The sequence below is a fragment of the Lepisma saccharinum genome, chromosome 25 (assembly GCF_977018435.1).
Source record: "Lepisma saccharinum chromosome 25, izLepSacc3.1, whole genome shotgun sequence".
NCBI classification, from domain to species: Eukaryota; Metazoa; Arthropoda; class Insecta; order Zygentoma; family Lepismatidae; genus Lepisma; species Lepisma saccharinum.
In genome coordinates this window covers 29776266-29796729 of record NC_139253.1, presented here as the reverse complement: position 1 = coordinate 29796729, position 20464 = coordinate 29776266, and the positions used below count along the sequence as shown (strand labels likewise).

Below are 20464 nucleotides of genomic sequence, written 5' to 3'. Positions count from 1 at the left end.
CATATTTTTCGCAAAGTTCAAAATGGTGCCATCGATTCTATCCATTATTCCCGTCTTATTTTCTCTCATGTATGCAATGAATCCTAATACTTCCGTGAAACAATGATTTCTGTGAGACAGTGGTAAAGATACTACTACTACTACTAAAATAATAATACATAAAGTTTAGTGATTGTCATTTCAATTTTTTATAAACCGAAGGGAAACTTTGGGTGAAAATAGGAAAATTTTGCACCTCTGAAGTGAAATCTCATTAAGTCACTAAAAACGGTAATTTTTACGCCATCTTTGTTTTTCATTCTAACCACTACACAGAAAGAATATGTATTCTCCTTTGTTCCAGAAAAAAGGTTGCGTCGTGTTTTTGTAAATTAACATGCATGTTGTTAAATTTTACCTTACAACAGTTTAACGATGTACAAGGATGTTATTTACTTTACAGGGTGCGTACATATTGAATACACGTGCTGTGTTTAATATTAGTCGAAGATTATTGTTTGTCACTACATATCTCGCAAACATAACCGTATAATAACATTAGCTTATTTGTTTTCGATTACAGTGGCAGACGTTCCTTGCGGGCGATCCTGGCGTGGTAGAAACTCACGAATCGTTGGAGGAGAATCGGCGATACAGGGGGAATTCCCATGGCTTGTTTCTATAAAGAGAAGAGGTGGTCACTTTTGTGGAGGGACGATAGTCAATAAGCGATGGGTTATCACAGCTGCACATTGTATGTGCAGGTAAGGTCTTTAAACTCGATAATGTAATTTGAAACTAGCAATTCTGAATGCTTTTTCATGTTTCTTATCTGGTAAAATAGACTCCCGACTGCCATAATTGTAATCTATCACTGGACAAGTATTCTTTGTCTAGAAGTTTGAATAATTCAATCTAACTCAAATTTTGTAGTTATCATTTAACTAAAATGTCAAGTAACATTCATGTTTGCATTGTTAATCACTTAACTATAAGATGTAACGTTTCAATTGGTTGAACTAAAATATCAATATTTTTTTTGGTATTTTTCCCCATAAACCACATAAATACCTTCCACAATGAAGCATGGTTCTTGGATAATGTCGTTGGTAAGGCGAGAACTATACTAACAGCAGGTACCTAGAGGATTCCAGCTGCAAGCTTTCATTTTGTGGTTGATCAAGATGGCGAATGCAGGTAAGTTGTGATATTCTATCCAAAAAACAGGTTTTATCATGGAAAAATTAAAAAGTAAAGCTCCCAATGCAATTAAACAATCTCTGAATACTTTTGTTAAGATATTCTACTAGGACAGTACGCAAAACACATTTTTTCAACTAATTTGAATAATTCAGATGTGCATACCTTGTTCTGCCTTGCATGATTGTTATGGGAATCTTACTTTTTGAACTTTCCTACACACATCATTTTGGTTAAAAGTAGATTAAAAATGCAAGCATAATTAATTTTTATGATAAGAAATTATCGCACACGTTTGAAGTAACTTGTACAGTTACAAGAAAAAGTAAGTCTTATTTAAAAAAAAGCAAGCTCACTTACACTAACATGTGTTTGGTCCACAATTGTAAGATCACGCTCAAATTTAATATTGTGTACATGTAGGATATATACCTCTGCACATCTACACAACCAAATTTTGCTTCCGAGTGTACCGATGCACACGAACAAACACATTTGTTTCATTCCTTTAAGAAATTGCCGTTTGCCTTGGTTAGACAAATCCACCAAAGGACTGAAGGGATTGGGAATATCTTCCGACATTATAGTCAACTGCGAAAACGTCAGATCTGTATCTATGGTACTTGAACACTAGACCACGTTTATCGAGTACATTTTCATGTAACTGGCGATTGCGCAGATAAACTGATAGTATAAATAATTATTCGAATTGCTCTGACGTACAATCGTTATGGAATCATTAAAACGAAGTGCTACTTTTTTGGCTTATGGTGATCAGGTATAACTAAAACCTAAATTTTTGGAATACCACAGACCCGTGGTCTTTGCCTTTAATGCGTCCCTCACACAGTTACGAACTTACACCATAATTAATTATATTTTAAAAATACACAATGTAGTAATGCCAACAGACACTAGCGTACGCGGAATTTTTAGAGAAGGGTGGATGCATTCTAGACGGGGAGGATGCACTGTACTTACCATTATTAACCTTTGTCTTAAAAGTTGTTCAAAGACAAAAAATGATAATGGGAGGTCACTTTAAGGGGAGTTTCCATTACACACTTCGTTTTTTCTCTAGTTCATTACTGCTTTCATTGCAAATTTAAATTTTCACCAAATTTCGGGATGGGCTGTAGCCCTCATCAGCATTCTCCTACGCACGCCAATGCCAAGAGAACTTCGATAATGCATGGCTTAAAAAATAGCCAATACGAAAAGGCCGTTTTCATTTTTATACGTTAAGTCGTTTTTCTACCTTTTGGGTAAAACGCGAAGGCGAGAATGAATGATGCAATTGAACAAATATGATAAAAAAGTCCGCACCTTACCTCGAGTACGAACCTGGAACCTGTAGTGTCGCAGCGAGTTACGCAGATCACTAGGCTGATACGATCATAATTTGCCACTGTGACAGAAGTGAAGTTTTCCGTCTTTTGATTGCTGTATACCGTATACAATCCTATTAGGGACAGAATAAAGTTCTTTGAAGACGATTTTTTTGATTGATTAGGTTGGTGTTTAAATTACTTTATGCACAGTAAGGCTAATCGGGATTGGACCTACAGTTTAAAGTGGGATCCGAACCACGATGTGCCTCCAACGGGTTTTTTGAAGACCTAGGACAATCTACCATTAGCAAGAACGATATAATCACTCACAAGCAGGAATTCGGTAGACTAAAAGTTTCTACATAAATACTCATTCCGGAGAATAATATAAAATAAACCCTTGACTTAAAAATGCTGATAACTAACATCTATGTGAAGAAGGTGGTTGGGTTGACCCCACTCGAGAACAAACAAGAAAAACTTTTCACAATATAATGTATTGAGAAGCATTTGCTCGAATGTACATCATTATTTACATACAATTAATTAAAGAAATCCACATTTGACACTCCTTGTTGCTACCCCTCCATACAAATGTTCATGCTGCCTGGTATATGAATACCAATTCAACCCAAAGGAAACAGTTCTGTTTCGAGCACTCACGCAGCTAGCTATTCGTCGTACAAGTTTTCAAGTTTTAATGCTCCCTTTTCCATCATTCTCATACGTCTTGTCATTGTTCCCCTCCGTACACTAATAATAATATCTACATATCATTAAGATCATCAAGATATATGATTGGTGATATGGAGTAGAATAAAGTTTATACATTAGTTGATAAATAGTTTTAACAGCAAATTTCCAATAAGCAGGCATGTATCAAGAAATATATTTCGGGCGAACCTAGTGTCTCAAAAATAACTAGTAACTATAATAATAATGTAAATGTTTAAAGTAATACGTCAATATAATTTATAGGTCTATTCATAATTTGTAAATTAATATTGTATTGCTATCATTACATGAATAGATAAACAGACCGTGTAAGAATAGAGATATAACAGCCACCCATTCAATATCTATCTAACGTGTAGTTAAGATCGTCAAAATTGTATTAAAACAACTGACACGTGAAAAAGATAAAGAATTTAATATTTATTGAAGAATTAACAAAAAATCCAGTTGACGAAAAGTAAAGTTCCAAATTAATAGGTTATGCATATTATTATGTAAGTAGTAGTGAGAATAAATCTTCTTTGGTACTGTTATTCAAGGTTGTATTATCCCGATCAAACCCCATGCTTTCAAGTAATTTTGGCGGAAATAAATAACTCCCTATTATACAAGTGCTAAACAAGTATATTTTCATTATTTTAGTCCTTGGTGAGTCTTTCGGGGGTCCAGACCCTGTCAATACGTTCTTATCAATAAAGTACTTTTCCCCCTAAGTAACAAACCTTACCGATTCAAGTCTGCAGTTGTACGCGTGCCTTATTTGTAATGTTGCAATTAACTTTGTACAGTAGCCTACTGCCCAATGGGCAGTTCCACCAGCATTGGACAAAATTAGTCTATAAAGAAGAGAATTGCAATAGTACAAGCCAGCAAATGGCGAGCATGAGAAATTTCCGGTGTGATTTATACTTAATAGTACAAAAAAAAACACACGGAATAAAATTCAGAGAACGTGATAGAAAGAAAGCGGCAAAAAAAATGAGAGAGGAGGAACAAAAAGGAGAAAAGGTAATACAGTAAATCCTCGTTAATCCGGACTAAAGGGGGGGTAAGTTGACCGGAACGAAAGTCCGGATTAACTGAAATAACCTAAAAGAACAGTAGAAAGTGCATTAAAGCTCCGTTTATAGCAAGCAACAAAACACGTTTATTATGGTTCATTTACAGGGTATAGGCCTAAATACACTATACAGTACAGTACAAAGTTTGCGGGAATCAGAATTTCATCAGTGGTTGACTGACTTTTCTTTGGGAAGTTCTCTTGTTGACTTCTAGCCACATTTAAAACCTTGCATTCTGCTTGTTTTTGGCCTGTCCGGATTAACGAGGTTTTACTGTACATAGAATAAAAGAACATGAAGGGAAGAGAAGCCGAGGAAGGATAGAGGAAAGAAAGAGATAGAGAAACATGAAGAAACAAAGAAAGAATGATGGAGAAACGAGCTGGGCGAACAGAGTACTCCCTCGACAATAATGTCACATTATTTTTTAATTGATAGAAAAGTCGCTGTTTTATGTAGAGTGAGACTATTTCCGTAACAGCTCTGGCCGATCTGCGCTTGCACCTTGGGAGCGAGTCGTAACTCCCGACGCCTCAAATCAAGAAGTGAACCGCTGACGTCATCTCTACTCTGCTCCTATAGCATACTCTATTGCTCACGCCGTACACTGCTCGTAGGCTCGCTGGCTAGACTCGCGCAGTCAGCTGGAGATGTTCCGAAAGCACTCGGACTCTAACATAAAATGTGTTTCAGGGCGCGGAGACGACAAATAACCGAGAAATTTGATCCAAAAGTACAGCTCGCATTAGTACAAAATAAATCTTATCTGGGAGTACTTTCGCCGATTCTCATTCGTAAAAACCGGTTGTATGCACACTCCAAAACACGTGAAAATGATAATGTCCTCAAACTTAGCACTCCTAACATAAAGTAAAATTATAAACACCAAAAAATTAACAACCCTAACGATTTTTTGGTTCCGTAAGTTTTCAGTCTTCCGTGCTTGATTTACATTATTTTATAATACATTTTAATGTAAAATAATTAATATTAACTTACTGACTTTCGTCGTTAATATTTTGTATTTATGAAGCGGTAGGTAACGTCCTATCTGGTGTTTTAGGTGCTACATTAAATTCTGCGAAGCCTTCGGACTGTGTTGCTTTGGGCTACGGAAACAGAGGTACTTTACTTTGGCAGAACACATCTCCGCGAGTTAAAACCACAAAAGCGTACATAAATAACATAATCTTCATAAACCATGCAAAAATTCACAATATATTGTTTGCAAGGTGGGCGTGCGTTTTTTGTGTGGTAAGTGCTATTCATTGAAAATGCATATTGGGGACTGTATGGACATTTTCAGTATCGTGGCGTTCTTCGGCCGGGAGCCTGAGGCGTATATCCGTGAGTTGCAGGAGGATGGTTTAGAGACCGGAAAAAAGAAATGTGTGAAATGCAGTGGACGATATCGCAGGAATGTCTGGATGAAGTTAAAAATACGGCAGCGAGCAGAGAGTGGCCAATTTCGTTCATTTTTCGCATAGTCAATAATTTAGGCCTCGTAATCACGAATCTGCAGTTAAATTTTGGCACTGACGTCATTCACAGGTAGCCCCACAAACTATTCACGAATAGCCCCACGAACCATGCACGGTAAGGTTAGGTTAGGCAAATATTAAAATTTGGGGTCGTAGTAATGTCAGGATAAGCCAGGAGTGTTAGTTTTGGTCTGTTTGGGAATTTTTTACGGGAAAAGTGAGCGACAGTAGTCCGGAATAGGAGTTTCTTCACGCGGGTCATACTTTGCGATCAAATATCTCCGTTATTTGTGGTTTCCTAACGCTGGAACCACTTTTATATTACGTAAAACGTTGAAATCTGTCGATTAAAAAAAATCGACGTAATTCTCGAGGGGGTACAGTGGGTCGACGGCCCCGATTAGGTTATTCTTAACATTCATTCCGTCTATTCTTTCGAATGAAGAAGGGCAACATACATTTTTCACAACGGATATAGAACTTGAAACATTTAACTTCAGCTCTTTGCTTTACTTAAGCACTTCTCTACATGCCCTGTTATGACAACACGAAGAAACAGTCTTCACAGAACTTGATCGTTTTTTACCTCCCCCACCTCGCCGCCTGGAACTTCGTAACATTATTTGCTTGCTATCTTGAACCTTAAGTATCAAAAAATATCTTCGTTTCCAACTCTTGACTTAATCCTAATTATGACATCACTGAAAAGATCCAATAATACATGTGTAGCTAATTTATTTGTTAGGATATCTGAAAACGTGTACTTACCATGTAACAGACAAGCAAGCAGAAACATGCCAGCTGTGTGTTTGAAGTACGTCATTTTCCTTCCTTCGCCAACGAAACATTTTTTATGTACATAGACTTTGCAAATAATATGGGCGGAAACTTGTCATTTTAGCTTATTCAAATATAAAACGTTATTTATAGTAACAAACAGAAAGAGGTAAAAATCTGATATTCCCCGGACACCTATAACTTCTTCGTTTTGTCAATTTTTGACATTTGTACTTACCTATCTGCTTCGCGGAACATTTTTTAAGGTGTATTCACGTTTTTCGTCCCGGAATCGGTGGGAAATTTAAACAAAAAAATATTTTTGTTTGAAATTTTTGAGTCCAAATTTCCCACCGATTCCGGGCTCCGCCCCTGGGGTGGTGTTGCCCACGGGACGAGACGGGACAGGCTTTTAAAAATTCGAGACGAGACGAGATTGATCATTTGTCCCTTTGACAAACGAATATTTTCGAGACGAGACAGCATTTCACAGCATTTCCACGAGACGGGACAGGCCAAAGTCTCGTCTCGTGGGTAACACTACCCTGGGGTAATTGACGTACCGCTCCCAACCGCTAACGCGGCCCCGCCTCCGCTCCGCTCCGGCTCCAAGGCTTTATCTATAGAGTCCCTGTTAAGGGCATGTTAGAAATTGGCCGGAGTCACCTGCCCCCAAATGAACCCCAAACTTTTAAATTTGAAGAAATCCGTTACATCACACAAAACACCTTCCAGATGTTAGACAAATGCTACAGGAACTTATTACCATAAGTAGTTTCTTCTGTAAAAATGAAGAAATCTGTCCGGGGAATATCAGATTAGTACCCAGAAAGAATTAACACTTGACATAGATTCTTCGAACTTGGAAATCTCTACTGCTCCGAACGTCACACAATGATACCAACAGATAGCGTAAATATATCACTGAAAGCATGGACGTCCGCAGGATTTTGTCCAGGGAGGGGCAAGGAAGGTATTATTTTACCAGGGGGGGCAAACAAGTCACATTTCCCCCCAAAATAGTGTAGTTCCCTAAAAAAACATTGCTTAAGTTTGAATTTATGATGTTAATGCAATAATTACCACATATTAATGTGGCTAAAATGAAATTATATGAGTGAAATACATAATTTTTGGTTGACTTTCATTTTCCAGGGAGGGCCACGGTCCCCCCTTGCTCCCCTTCCGGACGCCCATGACTGAAAGGAGAACTGAAAATCACTACATGTTTCTGCAAACAGCGTAAGACAGTTGAAAACTCCTTTCATTTACTTTTTTTTAACAAATTTTACCCCCTTGCAAATACACATGGCTTTTATTACTAAATTAATTCATAGTTGCAGCATTCCAGAAAGCCAGTGGCGGCTATTAGGTAGGAGGGGCGTGGGACAGTTGCCCTCCAATTTTTGCCCACTATGGCCTCTTAACGCTAAGCCTTGTCTACAGTGAAAAAATAAACTGTCCTTGCCCCCAAGCCTTCCCAAGTTTTGTCACCCAATCGCCAATACTGCATAGAGCTACTATACTACTTCAACAGCTACTTTTAAATAAAGCACATAGGAACATGTGAAAAATTGGTAAATTCGATGCCGCATTTGATTTGATTTATTATTCTTCGCTTATCTGTAACTTTTGGCTAATCGCGAGATGGGGTTGAGGGATGATATGATGAAATTTACGAAGCGACACTCACAAAGAAAACCTATGCCAGGCCAAGATACGAATCCGGGACTCCTTGGCATTGAAGCATGATGTGCTTACCACTCCATCACGGAGGCCGGCAAATGCGACCATGTTTAGATTACCGGTCATAGCCTGTAACAGCATTGTCAGAGGAGTACCATAACATGCTCGCAAAATCTACTAGATGCATGCCTTGTCGGCATGCGCCGACTTGTCAAAATTATTGGGGGGGGCCCTCTGATCACTGAAATAAATTAATGAATGACTCATTCTCTCCCTTTTTTAAGTTTTGGCCTCAGAGTTCGGAATCTCATAAAAGCCCACGAATTCCTCAAAAATATCAAAATTTTTATTCACAGTTCTAACGCAGAATATTAATTGTCCACGGATGTATACGTCACAAGTTTCGTCAACCATAATAGCAAAATATTCCCGACTTTTAATACCTGCTACCACGGAGCGCAAAACAGATCTCCCTAATATATCAATGATCCTGTTCTGAATGTCATGTTAGAGCCATTTGTAGCCCGAACGTCCCATCCACTACCCTAGTTCATGCACGTTGTCTCTTGAAACTCTTTTTAGTAAAAATTTTAATAATACTCATAATTACATACTTAGTATATAGAAATAAGTCATGTGTTTTGCTGTCTCTGGTCATAGCCCCCACCCCCAAAGTTGATGGTTTAGCGGTCTCAGCCCCAAAGTTGATGGTCTAGAACATTTCAAATGTGTATTTCAAGTTAATTTCATGTGGCACAATTCAGAGTAAACTTTACAAGAGAAGCAAAATAATACATTAGATCCTCTAATGCAAAATTATTTGGGGGCTCTGCCCCCACATCGTTAACATTGGGGGGCTCGAGCCCCCCCCCCCCCCCCAAGCCCCATGGAGTCAGCGCCTATGCTTGCAGACCAATCGCTCCAGACGTGATCCTAAGCTGAAATATCAAGGGAATGCTTACAATATTTAGGTGCATGGCTTGGCTTGGGGATAAAGACATAAGGGTGCAACTGCCAATCACATTTTGATTATATTTTTAAATCATGTGTTGATCAGTACAGACACAGAGATGAAACTTTGCCATATTGTGACTTGAGAGTTTCTAAAATCCACAGGGGAAAAAATAGAATTCTCTCACTTGCAGTACTTAACTCAATTCATCAGATATAGAGAAACATGAACAATTTTTACATGGTGCTTACACTCCTATATCAGATAAACAATAAAATGTGTGCCACGACATTCATTGTACATAGAAACAGAATCAGTTAAGTGCGAGGTAAGTGGCATGAAGTTCTGCACAAAAGTACTATATGCATCCTGCCCATTTTCAAAATAATAGCTTAGTAACAATATTTACCATGAATATTTTCATTACAGTGGTCCAGTGAAGCTACCACTAGGCCACATACGAGTAACCGTTGGAGAACATGATCTTACAAGCCACGAATCACCCCGGGCAGAAGAATTTGGAGTGGATAATTTGATAATGCACCCAGGCTACAAGTGTCCTCTTTTCGTCCACGATATTGCCCTCCTTCATCTAGATCGAGATGTCACATGGTCAGAAGTGGTTTGGCCTGCTTGCTTGCCTAACAGTAAAGAAGATGCTTTCATTGACCACGAAGCTGTAGCTGCAGGTTGGGGGTGGCTAGAGGAAAGCACATCGAAAGGTGGGCGTGCCAATATTCTGCAGAAAGTAAAGCTTCTCGTAGTGGACAATGCAAAATGTCTCAAGTGGTATTTATCCGAAGGAAAGAAAGTGAAGATTCTCGATTCGCAGATGTGTGCTGGATATGAAGTTGGTGGCCGAGATGCTTGTTGGGTAAGTTTCATATTTTCAGTGCACTGGAATATATAACACACTCATAAACCAGACACCCACTGATTTTGACAAAACAAATTCCCTGACTTTTTCATCCAAACTAAGAGAACATTTCATGCAGAATACCTTCCTCAAGAAGTGGGTTCAATATAAAAGTGGAGCTTATTTTCATTTCAAAATTCTGACAAGAAAAAAAACACTTTATTTTCGTGGACTTTTCAGATTACTCACTTTTTTTTAAAAAAATAAGAAAGAAAACACTATACCAGGTAGTTCACACTGCATCACTAGTGTCTCCAGAAATTCTATGGGACAGGGGATATAAAATTACCATAGTATTGGAAGCAGTAATATTAATATTCCACTCTATAAGTGAAAAAATGGCACAACAGTGCGACTTATGACTCTTGAGGGACTATCTTGCAATGTGGCAAGATGATCCTGAAATGGACTGACTAAGCATGACATCACCAGAGCCAGTGTTCACAATGTATGTTTCCAAACAAAATTTCACACTGGGAAGCCCCTATGCTTTGGAATTGCAAATTGATGGTGAAGGGATGACTTTTATTGCAGTGACAGCAGTTAGGAAGCAAAGATAATGTGTATCCTACATCAATGTGAAGACTAGATTCTGAAGAATATGATATCTTACAAAAGGGTAGGAGCAAGCAGGTTGAAAATCATGTTTGGAAACACATCCAGACATTGGCTGCTAGTGACATCACCGCTTAACCAGTCCATTGGGGCCAATCAGTACAGAAAACCAGCATCAGATTGCAGATGAAACATCAGACTTGTTTGATATTTTTCAATGGGTGTGCTGCAAGCAATATGGGGGTGATTGGGTGTTGAGCTTCCTCCTATCAGATTGTTGTACTGGACAGACATCACTCGATTTCCATGCCCACAAAAGAAACTATCCTGGGTGACTAGAACTTATGTAATAGGTTACTGCCACCCAAATGTCAACCTCACTTACACATAGTACACCCTGGACTGGCATCTGGACGCATTGTGTCCTGTCCCTATGTGCTTGTGACCATCCCTTCATCTACTTTATCCGACCACCATTCATCCTCATCTTCGCAATTAGCCAAAACTGGCACAAACACGAATAAAATACAAATCAATCAATCAATCATGCCACCTGATAATCTGATCAGGATTTTCTGTGCTGAAAGCTAATGCATGTAATCAGTTATCATTCATTCATCGCACTACACTCTAATAAAATAAAAATATTCGTTCTTAATAGCATAGCATAAGATAACAAGAAAAACTGTATTTAACAGGACTGTGTGTGAAATTTTACTGCCCCAATTAAGGACTTTCATAAATAATTCTCTCCTTTTATCTTATAGGCTGATAGTGGTGGCCCTCTTATGATTGGTGACTACAAAGAAGTCATGCTGGTTGGCGTGGTTTCAACAGGGATTGGTTGTGCTCGACCACGACTTCCAGGTCTTTATACTCGAGTATCTGACTATGTTGATTGGATTCAGCAAACTGTAAATTAAGACTGAAAATACCCATTGTTTCATCATCATATGTACATAGTTCACAGTAATTTATGTTTTAGTATTAGTATGTGTAAATATGAATGATAAGACTGTGTATTTGTTAAAGAAAAGTTAGACTGATATGTTATAAGTACATGTGACAACTGAATTATATAGGTTAGTAGATTTCTTCTTGCTCAGTAAATTTGAAGTTAAGAACTTACTTATGAATTTTTAAACTGAGAAGCTTGTTTTCAATAAGAATGTGAAAATGTTGCATTATTGCACTGTAATAAACCTTAATTTATCGACACAAATTTTGATACATAGTCTGTGCAGCCTTGAGGTCGAAATTGTTTGCTTGAGGCTTGGGAGGATGCTTCTATGGTGACAATGAGACAGCAGAAGATGCTTTGCATAAATTTTCCTCATTGGAGGACACCGATGCCTAACCCCTGCTTTGAGTATGGTTCTGCATACAAACAAATTTGTTTATCTGTAATTGCAAATTTGCCTACATATTTAGATACAGTTTATCTAGAAATTATGCTACATGCTTGACTTTTACAAGACTTACCACATTACCACAATTGCAATACAAATAAACAAATGACTTGATTGTGGATTTCTTGGGAGAGAGACTCTTGTGAATATTTGGAGCAATTTGCATGCAGAAGCTTACTTCAAAACCTATTTGTGCCAAACCAGTTGAGTAAAGTTATCACCGATGATTCTGAGGTATTGAGAGTTGACACTCTCATCTTCAGCTAGTTCTTGAAAGTTTAGAATCAAGAATCTTTTCACTTTTCATTACCAAGAAAAACTGAGATTTACATCACAGTGTGTTGGGTTTTCTCCCATCAGATTATTATACTGCACAGTAGAGTACTGCATTGGACCACTTTCACTTGCTCAAACTAGATCGAATCTCCCACGCTCGAGCGTGATTCAATCGAATATATAGAATATCCAATATAATTTCAATGTGACAATAATCGTACAAATATATGTGAAAAATTCGTGCTGGTAATTTCAGCCCATAATCATCTAGTCATTTTCATATATTGCTATGTATTGGTAAGATAGACTAAATTACTTTTTAACATGGCGATGATGACTATGTACACTTTAGTTTCAATTTCTCTGCGTCTTTCACTTCACGAAGCATATTTGAAGGCCCACTACTACAGAAAAATTACGGTTGTAACTACTGGGCTACGAGCCTATACCGATCATTTCCCAATTCGAGCGTTATTTGCTGGAGCAAAGAAACAGTCGATTCCGTAAGCCATCTAGCATCATCCGTGTGAACTATTAGACGATCGAGCAAAAAAAGCCTCAATGCAGAACTCTACTGCACAGATTTCCATGCCCACAGAACAACCCATCCAGGTTAAACAGAACTTACAGCTTAAGAAGCAGCACTGTAAGATGATGTGTGTTATTATTGTTGCTGTTCTTGCAGGATTACAGAAATTTTTTACTGCACTATCATTACTGTACAAATTTTCCTGATATGAATAATAAATCAAAGTAAAAGGAAAGTCACACTTGCAGTCCAAATAATGCTACGATATTTATGAGATCTCCACAATTATTTCTAGAAACATTGGGAAATAGAAACTAAACTAACTAATAATAATATATATGTATCTAGTCATTCTCTTTGTCATATCTATGAATCATGTTTGATTTTTCATATTTAGTATCAATGTAAATTTTACCCACAACAGGCATGTGTGTTACAATTTTGTTAGTAATGTAACATAGTTGTAAGTATTATATAATTTCTTCTGAGAACAGATTTGGGATTGTGTATTATTTAAAAATTATTGTAATTGTCAAGTCAAATTGAACTGCAATATTAATTTTTCTCCGATTTACCAGTATGTACACTCTGTCTTCTGCTTGCTCACGATTACTGAAACTTAGTTTGTCAAGCTACTTGTTGGTACGCAGACATTTGTAACATAAATATGTATGTAATTTAATAAAATAATTGTAAAGCACATAATATGTTTGATATTCTACAAAATTACTGGAAAAGTGAAAAAAGAAGAATGACAATATTTGCATAAAACTTTCAACAGCTTTCCTATTATACTGAAATAACAATCAAAACACATTGCTGAATACATGTTTAACATTAATACCGAAAATATTTGTATGACTCTTTTTGGTCTTTTTTCTGTAAATGTGTTCACTAAATGAAACCAAAAAACACCAGAGCAAATTAAATACACTCTGAAACAAATATGTACATTTGATGCTCGATAGTAAGATTCACCAATTACAGCACATATGATTCACATATCAAAATTTCTGGCTGAAATATTGTAACAGAATATTACTAATTCTCTTTTATGGTAAGGAGACATTTTAAAATCAAATCGCAGCATGTAAAAATCCATAATAATGTTTTCTGTTCTTCAAAAGCTAGCTAAAAAGAAGGTATCCCCCAAGTAATGTATGTGCCATAAAGGCATGTAGGGCCATACACATTCTTGATCTCAGTCATGGTGGAGATAATGGAACGATCACCATGCTCCAGCTAACTTTAACCTAACTTTAGGCTGTGTGGGCCCCAGAGCTTCCTTATGCAGGGACATTGTCAAAAAAAATTCACCTGGGTCTCACGTATGGCACTCACACATCCGATCAATTAGACCATCATGACTTGTACAAAAATTAACAGGCATTTTTTCTCTTGTGGCAAAAAAGAAAGGAAAAAGTTACTCCAGTTCTCAGCATGATTTGTACACCTATTCTATTTTTTCTTACAATTTCAGTCCTGTGTATTATATTGATTGACTTGCTTTATTTTACTTCGCTTCTTGTGCCACTTTTTGGCTAATTTGCAAAGATGAGGATGAGTGATGATATGATGAAATTGATGAATAGACACTTAGTGATGATATGATGAAATTGATGAATGGACACTTACAAACATCCATGCCCAAGCCAGGATTCGAACCCGGGACCCCTGGCATCGTAGCGCGATGTGCTAACCACTCTGCCATGGTGCCGGCAGTCCTGTGTATTAAATAAAACCTTTATGTTTGTACCATAAATAAGCAATTTCTAGCTGGTTTTATGATACAATGTGTCCAACATTCCTCCAAAGACATCAAATCATCTACATATTAAAACAGAACAGCTCACCTATTTTAACACAAAATTTTAGGCACACTGTCAGTTTGTAACATTTATAATTTTACACACCCATCCTAAATTTGTTAATTTGCTGTAGCAGCGTCTATTTAAAAATTAATATTATATGACAATCTTAATGGGAAACACTACTGTTTCTGTTTCGTTTACTAGTATTCCATCTTGCAGCCTTACACTCTTTTAACACATTTAATCAATGAGAGCTCCACTACTACACTGAATAATGTATTTTTCTTTTATGGAAGGGAAGAAAATATACCAAAATTATCTCACTACAGGAAATCAATAAATAAAAAGCAACTTTTAACTTGTGGATTATTTATTGTCTGATATCTGAAAGGCACAATGTGAGTCTGTACTAAAGGAAGACATGACTGCTCAGTCTTAAAAAAGAAACTTATCTATTTTTACAGCTTTTCAATTGTTGGATGCCATTTTCTAATCATACAATAATTGTTACCATAAATCAGAATGGCAGATCCTAATAACTTACTTCAACAAAACATCCCATATTGATCGCATTTTAACATAGACAAATCTCTATACAGTATGTACGTACCTATGAAGACCATTTTTTGTACTACTAAGTAATACATGGCATATCGAACATATGCACAGGCTGGTATTATAACACATGATTTCAGAACTGCCAAATGTTACAAGATCAAGCAAAAATTACAATATTAAATCCATTTTGATAGAAGCACTGTTTGAATATGCTTTTCTGTTAGATATTTAGTGTAAAGAGCAGTTAGGAAAAGAATTAATATTTCCTTAACAAATAACGCCATTAATCAAGGATAGTGCCATTATTTGATTTTGTGTTAACAACATATGGCCAAAAATTTAAACAACATTTTAAAATTCGAAAGTCCTGGAGTAAATTTATGTACAAAAGAGTTAAGGAATGCTTCCTAACTAGTTTTTGTAATGAATTATTTCCCAATTGTTCATGTTGAAATACTTTTTTTTAATGCCCATTTGAAACTGTTACAATAAGCTGATTTTTCTTTACTTCTCAAACTTAATTTCTAGAAATAACAAAGTTATTTTCATATTAATTCACTTATTTTTATATTATGTAAATAATCTGAAAAAAACCATTCAATTTTTGATGCTAGAATATGAAGAAAAGGAAAAATATGATTCAGAATACACTAAAAAAAGTATGAGCACACATGAGTTGTTTTCACTTTCAACACAACTTACTGCTGCTAATATATAGGGATAGTATAATAGTCCTGCTCCAGCGCTATTTGCATTAAATCTTCTGAAGATGTTAACTATAACTGAATAATTGCCTACAGCTAGAAAGTTTTCTTGAGTTCTTAAAGGGATATTTTAGTTTTATACAGTTTATTCTTTTACTTTTAATGCAAGCAGTTTGATACATCCTTGTCTGCTCCTAATACAGCAATTACATGATCTTCCAATAAATAATAACGGCCAATAATATTGTAATTTATGGTATGATTATCAAAGAGTATCCAACAATATTGCAGAAAAGATAATTGCTTACACAATTGGAAATGGCTTACGGCACTTTAAAAATATTGGTGACAGCATATGGAAACAATCAGTCAATAACACTTCGTAATACATCACACTTAGGTTAAAACAATTAAGGGCAGGTTCAGGACTCAGAACGGTAACATTCTCTTCAAATAATTCTGCACAGGAATATTTTGGCTGTACCTCTTATCAATGCTACCAAAAAAAAAAGTCTTTTTCTTTTCTGATCCTTAAATAGAGTCATTATGTGAACAATTCAGGTAACTTTTGGTAATTTTTTCATGATTTTCCCCTAAATTTCCAATACCGATTAGACCACACTCACACAAGCATGATATCATTATTACATAAAAAAGCAACTTTCAATGTACACACACACACACACACGTATACTAACACTGTCTGAAACTTGCATTCCTGCATCATTATTTCACCATTACCAGAGGTACAGCCAAAAGGTCCCAGAGATATTCTACCTTCAAAACTAACTTTCCATAGTCTATATGGTTTGGAATTAAACATATAAAATATTTCATCACAAAAATGTCTTATAAAAGAGAAAACATGTGTGTAAATGCAGTACCGAGTGTTCCTATATTAAGGTGATTAAGAAGACACTATTGTATTTTTGTACCAAAAATTTTCCACACTGCAAACATTTTGTTTAAAAATGAATTTGTATGTGAATGCTACAAACGTAAAAAATGGTCATATATTTGTGTATATACATACATACAGTCTCTGCATTTAATACAAAATCTTCATTATGCGTTTGAATTAATAGCACAACAAAACTGCACATAGTGCCTCCCTGTTATGTAATAACTATTTTAATTTTCTTTGACAACAATGATGTGGCCTATGATTGTTACTTCCCCCTCCCTTTTTTTTTAACCAATTTTCCTAACATATTCAGTGCTAATTTTGTACATACATAAAAAATACCACCTTGTAGTAAAAATACTATAAATTTGGTAACTGTATGTTAAAGTGGATAAATTATCATGAATTTTTGCACCTTCTCCTTCACTCAGCAATAAAATATTAATTCCATAAAAACTTGGGAACAAGGACTTAAAATACAACAAAGTTTTACATCTATAACTTAGAAATATTGTCTGCGACTATACAATGTTTATTGAAAATTATACTTCATCATGATAGAAACTCAAACACATACAAAATATTTCAATTTCCTACATCGCTGATAACTAAAAAAATGTCTCTAGACATAATTTTTCAGCAAGGCATATTAATAATGTACGATTGTAAAGTTATTTTATACACATTTCATTGGTTTTTTTTTAAATTTGTTAAGAGGGGGATACTGAACATGCACAGATTGCACTTTTTCTACATTTGCTATAATATTTTCTTGCATTAAAGAGAATATTTAAAATGTACTTATTTCTATAACTCTGTGTAACTGGCAACAAATTAATAATAGACTGTAAATTCATTTTCTACCAGTATATTTCCTTCTAATTCTCTATAGTCAAATATGTATTACTTTATTATGGATAATATTCAAGTATTCCAATGCCTTGACTAATGACATTAAAATATCATACAGATAATACAATACATTCACTTCTTTGATGTAGTTATAGATACATAATGACACAACATTATACAAAGTAAAATTGTGGTAAATGTATTTCGAATACTAGCTGTTTATGGTAAGATGCCTTGCATTGACTGCTGTAAATAACTACGACACTCAGATGCTGATCTATTTATATTTCCTTCCTAAATATTTATTTCCTGTAATAACTAATATGCAGTTTATTTACATCAGGAGCCACTTACAGTTACTTTTCTTATAAAATACACATAAAGTACTATTAGAATTGCAACAGTTATAGTTTCATATCAATAAAGCCTAAAATCTTTTTCAAATTCAGATCTTGATTTGTCTTTTAACACACACATATATATAAATTTTGAAAATTCAATGTAACTGGAATATAATGTTGTACTGTGAAGTGTGCAATGTATGGCTCAAAAAATTACCGATACAAAAGCGAGCAAGGATTTTTAACTTTGCGCCTACGTACTTTTCTACGATCTCTGTATTTACAATGGACACATACACACTCATACATCTGTGTACCATTTACATGCAGAAATGCCATTCTTGCAACACACATATATACACTCATTATAATGTGTATTAATAATAATATTTGCAAGGCATCAGGACAAAAAAGGCTATTCCAACAGTGCCTCTTACAATTGAACTAAGCACCGCAAATTCTTTTTGCAGGAACTTTACATACAGTGCAGCAAAGAGGCAGTGTGACCCAGAAATAATTTCAGAAGAGCACGGAACCGGTGCTAATTACAAACAGCACCTTTATCGTAATGCTGATGATTAGCTTAAACATGCTCCATGATGGATGTTATCTTGTGGTGTTCCTATTCCTAATTTCGCCTTGAAACAGGAACCACAAATTATCCAGCTGCAACTTTTTTTTTAAATTTGTAGAAAAAGAAGTTTTGGATTTCACATTTATGATCCATGCTCGAACTCTTGGTACCCTTCAGCTCCTGTGATAATCACATCTATCCAGATACGCATTGCTTCGGGGTTTGGAGCCATCAGGTAGTAAGTTCTATCTATAGTTTTCACACAAAATGTCAACTTTGGATTTGGTGACTTCATCAAATTGAGATGGTCAACATAAACTTCCTCAATGGCCTGAAAATAGATCAATGATATGAAAAGATGAGTAGACAAGTATTATTTAGACACCATTACATGCAACAACTTTCATTTAGGGATTGGTTGGAATGTACCAAGTCTATTCTTCAAAAAATTTACAATATTAAATGATATGTATGGGTGTGGGGTAGGGGAAAGAGTGGGGGTTATTAAGTTCATATAACATTTAGAAATATCATGCAAATACTACAGTTTCTTTGGTACTTTAGTATTATACGGACTACCTCATGGCATTCCTCAAGTGATTTATTGCTTTGTGTAATCAACATTCATTGTGATAAGTACCTAACCTAATCAAATACAGTGTTCCTATTATGTCCGTAAGTGTTTCTTTTGCTTCCCCAGAAAACAGGTAGTCCGTATAATACTAAAGTACAGTTTCATTTCTATATCTTCTAAAACATATCTTGAAGTGTTAATTCACTGCGATATTATCCCTTACTACACACTCCAAACTACTTTTGATAACATACTGATAATGTGCGAATTACTCACAATTAAATATAAACTATAGGCTAAAAGATTAAAAATCAGCAACTTACGTGTGTGAGTATGAGATTTTTTGTACTACGTTTCGGAGGTTACACTACCTCCTTCTTCAGGTTGAAAGGATGTTATTCAGACACCTGACATGGTGCCTCGTCGTGAAAGTGAAGGTTAAGGATTTAGGTTAAAAAGTTGCATGAAGGACACTTTCTAAAAAAGAATATAAATTACACATCTAAAACCGCGCAATACTATAAAAAACAAAAGAACGTCCAAGGCTAAAGTCGGCGAACTGCCGACCAGTGCTCGGGGTAGGCGAATGCACGGTGTCAGCCCGTACCTGGAGAAAGAAAACTTCCCCTCCTCAATCCTTCCAAACTGGGGCTCGGGAGTCACCAATCCAAGGTGAAATCGACTTCCACCTCGGCGGCTTTCCTAACCTCAGGAGTAACACGGAAGCCCATCTCGTCCCTATTCACTGCGGCTTTATCCCATTTTTTAAAGAAATTAACCCAGCCGTCTTCTAAATTCCCATCGTCCCTATTAAGTTTGTTCCAATTTTTCGCGCATATATAGGCAGCTTCATATACGTTTCTGTCCAATTTATTGTTAACCTCCCTAATAACTTCCCTTTTAGCAATCTTATGTCGGTTAACCAATATGTGTTCAGATAATCCTGTTTTGGGTATGCCCTCCTTTACGTCCTTATCATGCTCTCCCCACCTAACTTGCATACTTCTCCCGGTCTGTCCCACATATTCCTTTCCGCATTCACACACTATCCTGTACACTCCCTTCCGCTCTTCAGGGTTATTGCGCCTATCCCCCCTCCCTTTCTTATAAGACGTAAAGTGCTTTTCAATACTCCGGGGTGCTCTTACCCCACATTTAATCCCGTAACCCCTCACGGACTTTTCAATTTTCTCGGAGACCCCCTTAAAATACGGGATCCCGACAAAATATGTGTTCTTTTCACCGTTTCCTACCTCAGT

The 20464-nt window shown here is 36.2% G+C and overlaps 2 protein-coding genes across 4 annotated transcripts in view; one reads left to right on the top strand and one right to left on the bottom strand.

Annotated features, from left to right (window-relative positions):
• The first annotated feature begins 673 nt into the window (after positions 1-673).
• LOC145978549 (clotting factor G beta subunit-like) lies at positions 674-12459 on the top strand. Its single transcript, XM_083111233.1, has 3 exons — positions 674-743; positions 9632-10076; positions 11441-12459. The coding sequence occupies exons 1-3, from the start codon at positions 736-738 to the stop codon at positions 11594-11596; spliced, it is 609 nt and encodes a 202-aa protein (XP_082967359.1). The 5' UTR covers positions 674-735; the 3' UTR covers positions 11597-12459.
• A 2575-nt stretch (positions 12460-15034) lies between these two features.
• The window catches only part of LOC145978704 (uncharacterized), a 289117-nt gene continuing 283687 nt past the window's right edge, over positions 15035-20464 (bottom strand). For all 3 annotated transcript variants that reach the window (XM_083111504.1, XM_083111503.1, XM_083111505.1), the window contains one exon: positions 15035-18962. In XM_083111504.1, the coding sequence (XP_082967630.1) occupies positions 18774-18962 (189 nt within the window). In that variant the 3' untranslated portion in view covers positions 15035-18773. The remainder of the gene's footprint in view (positions 18963-20464) is intronic.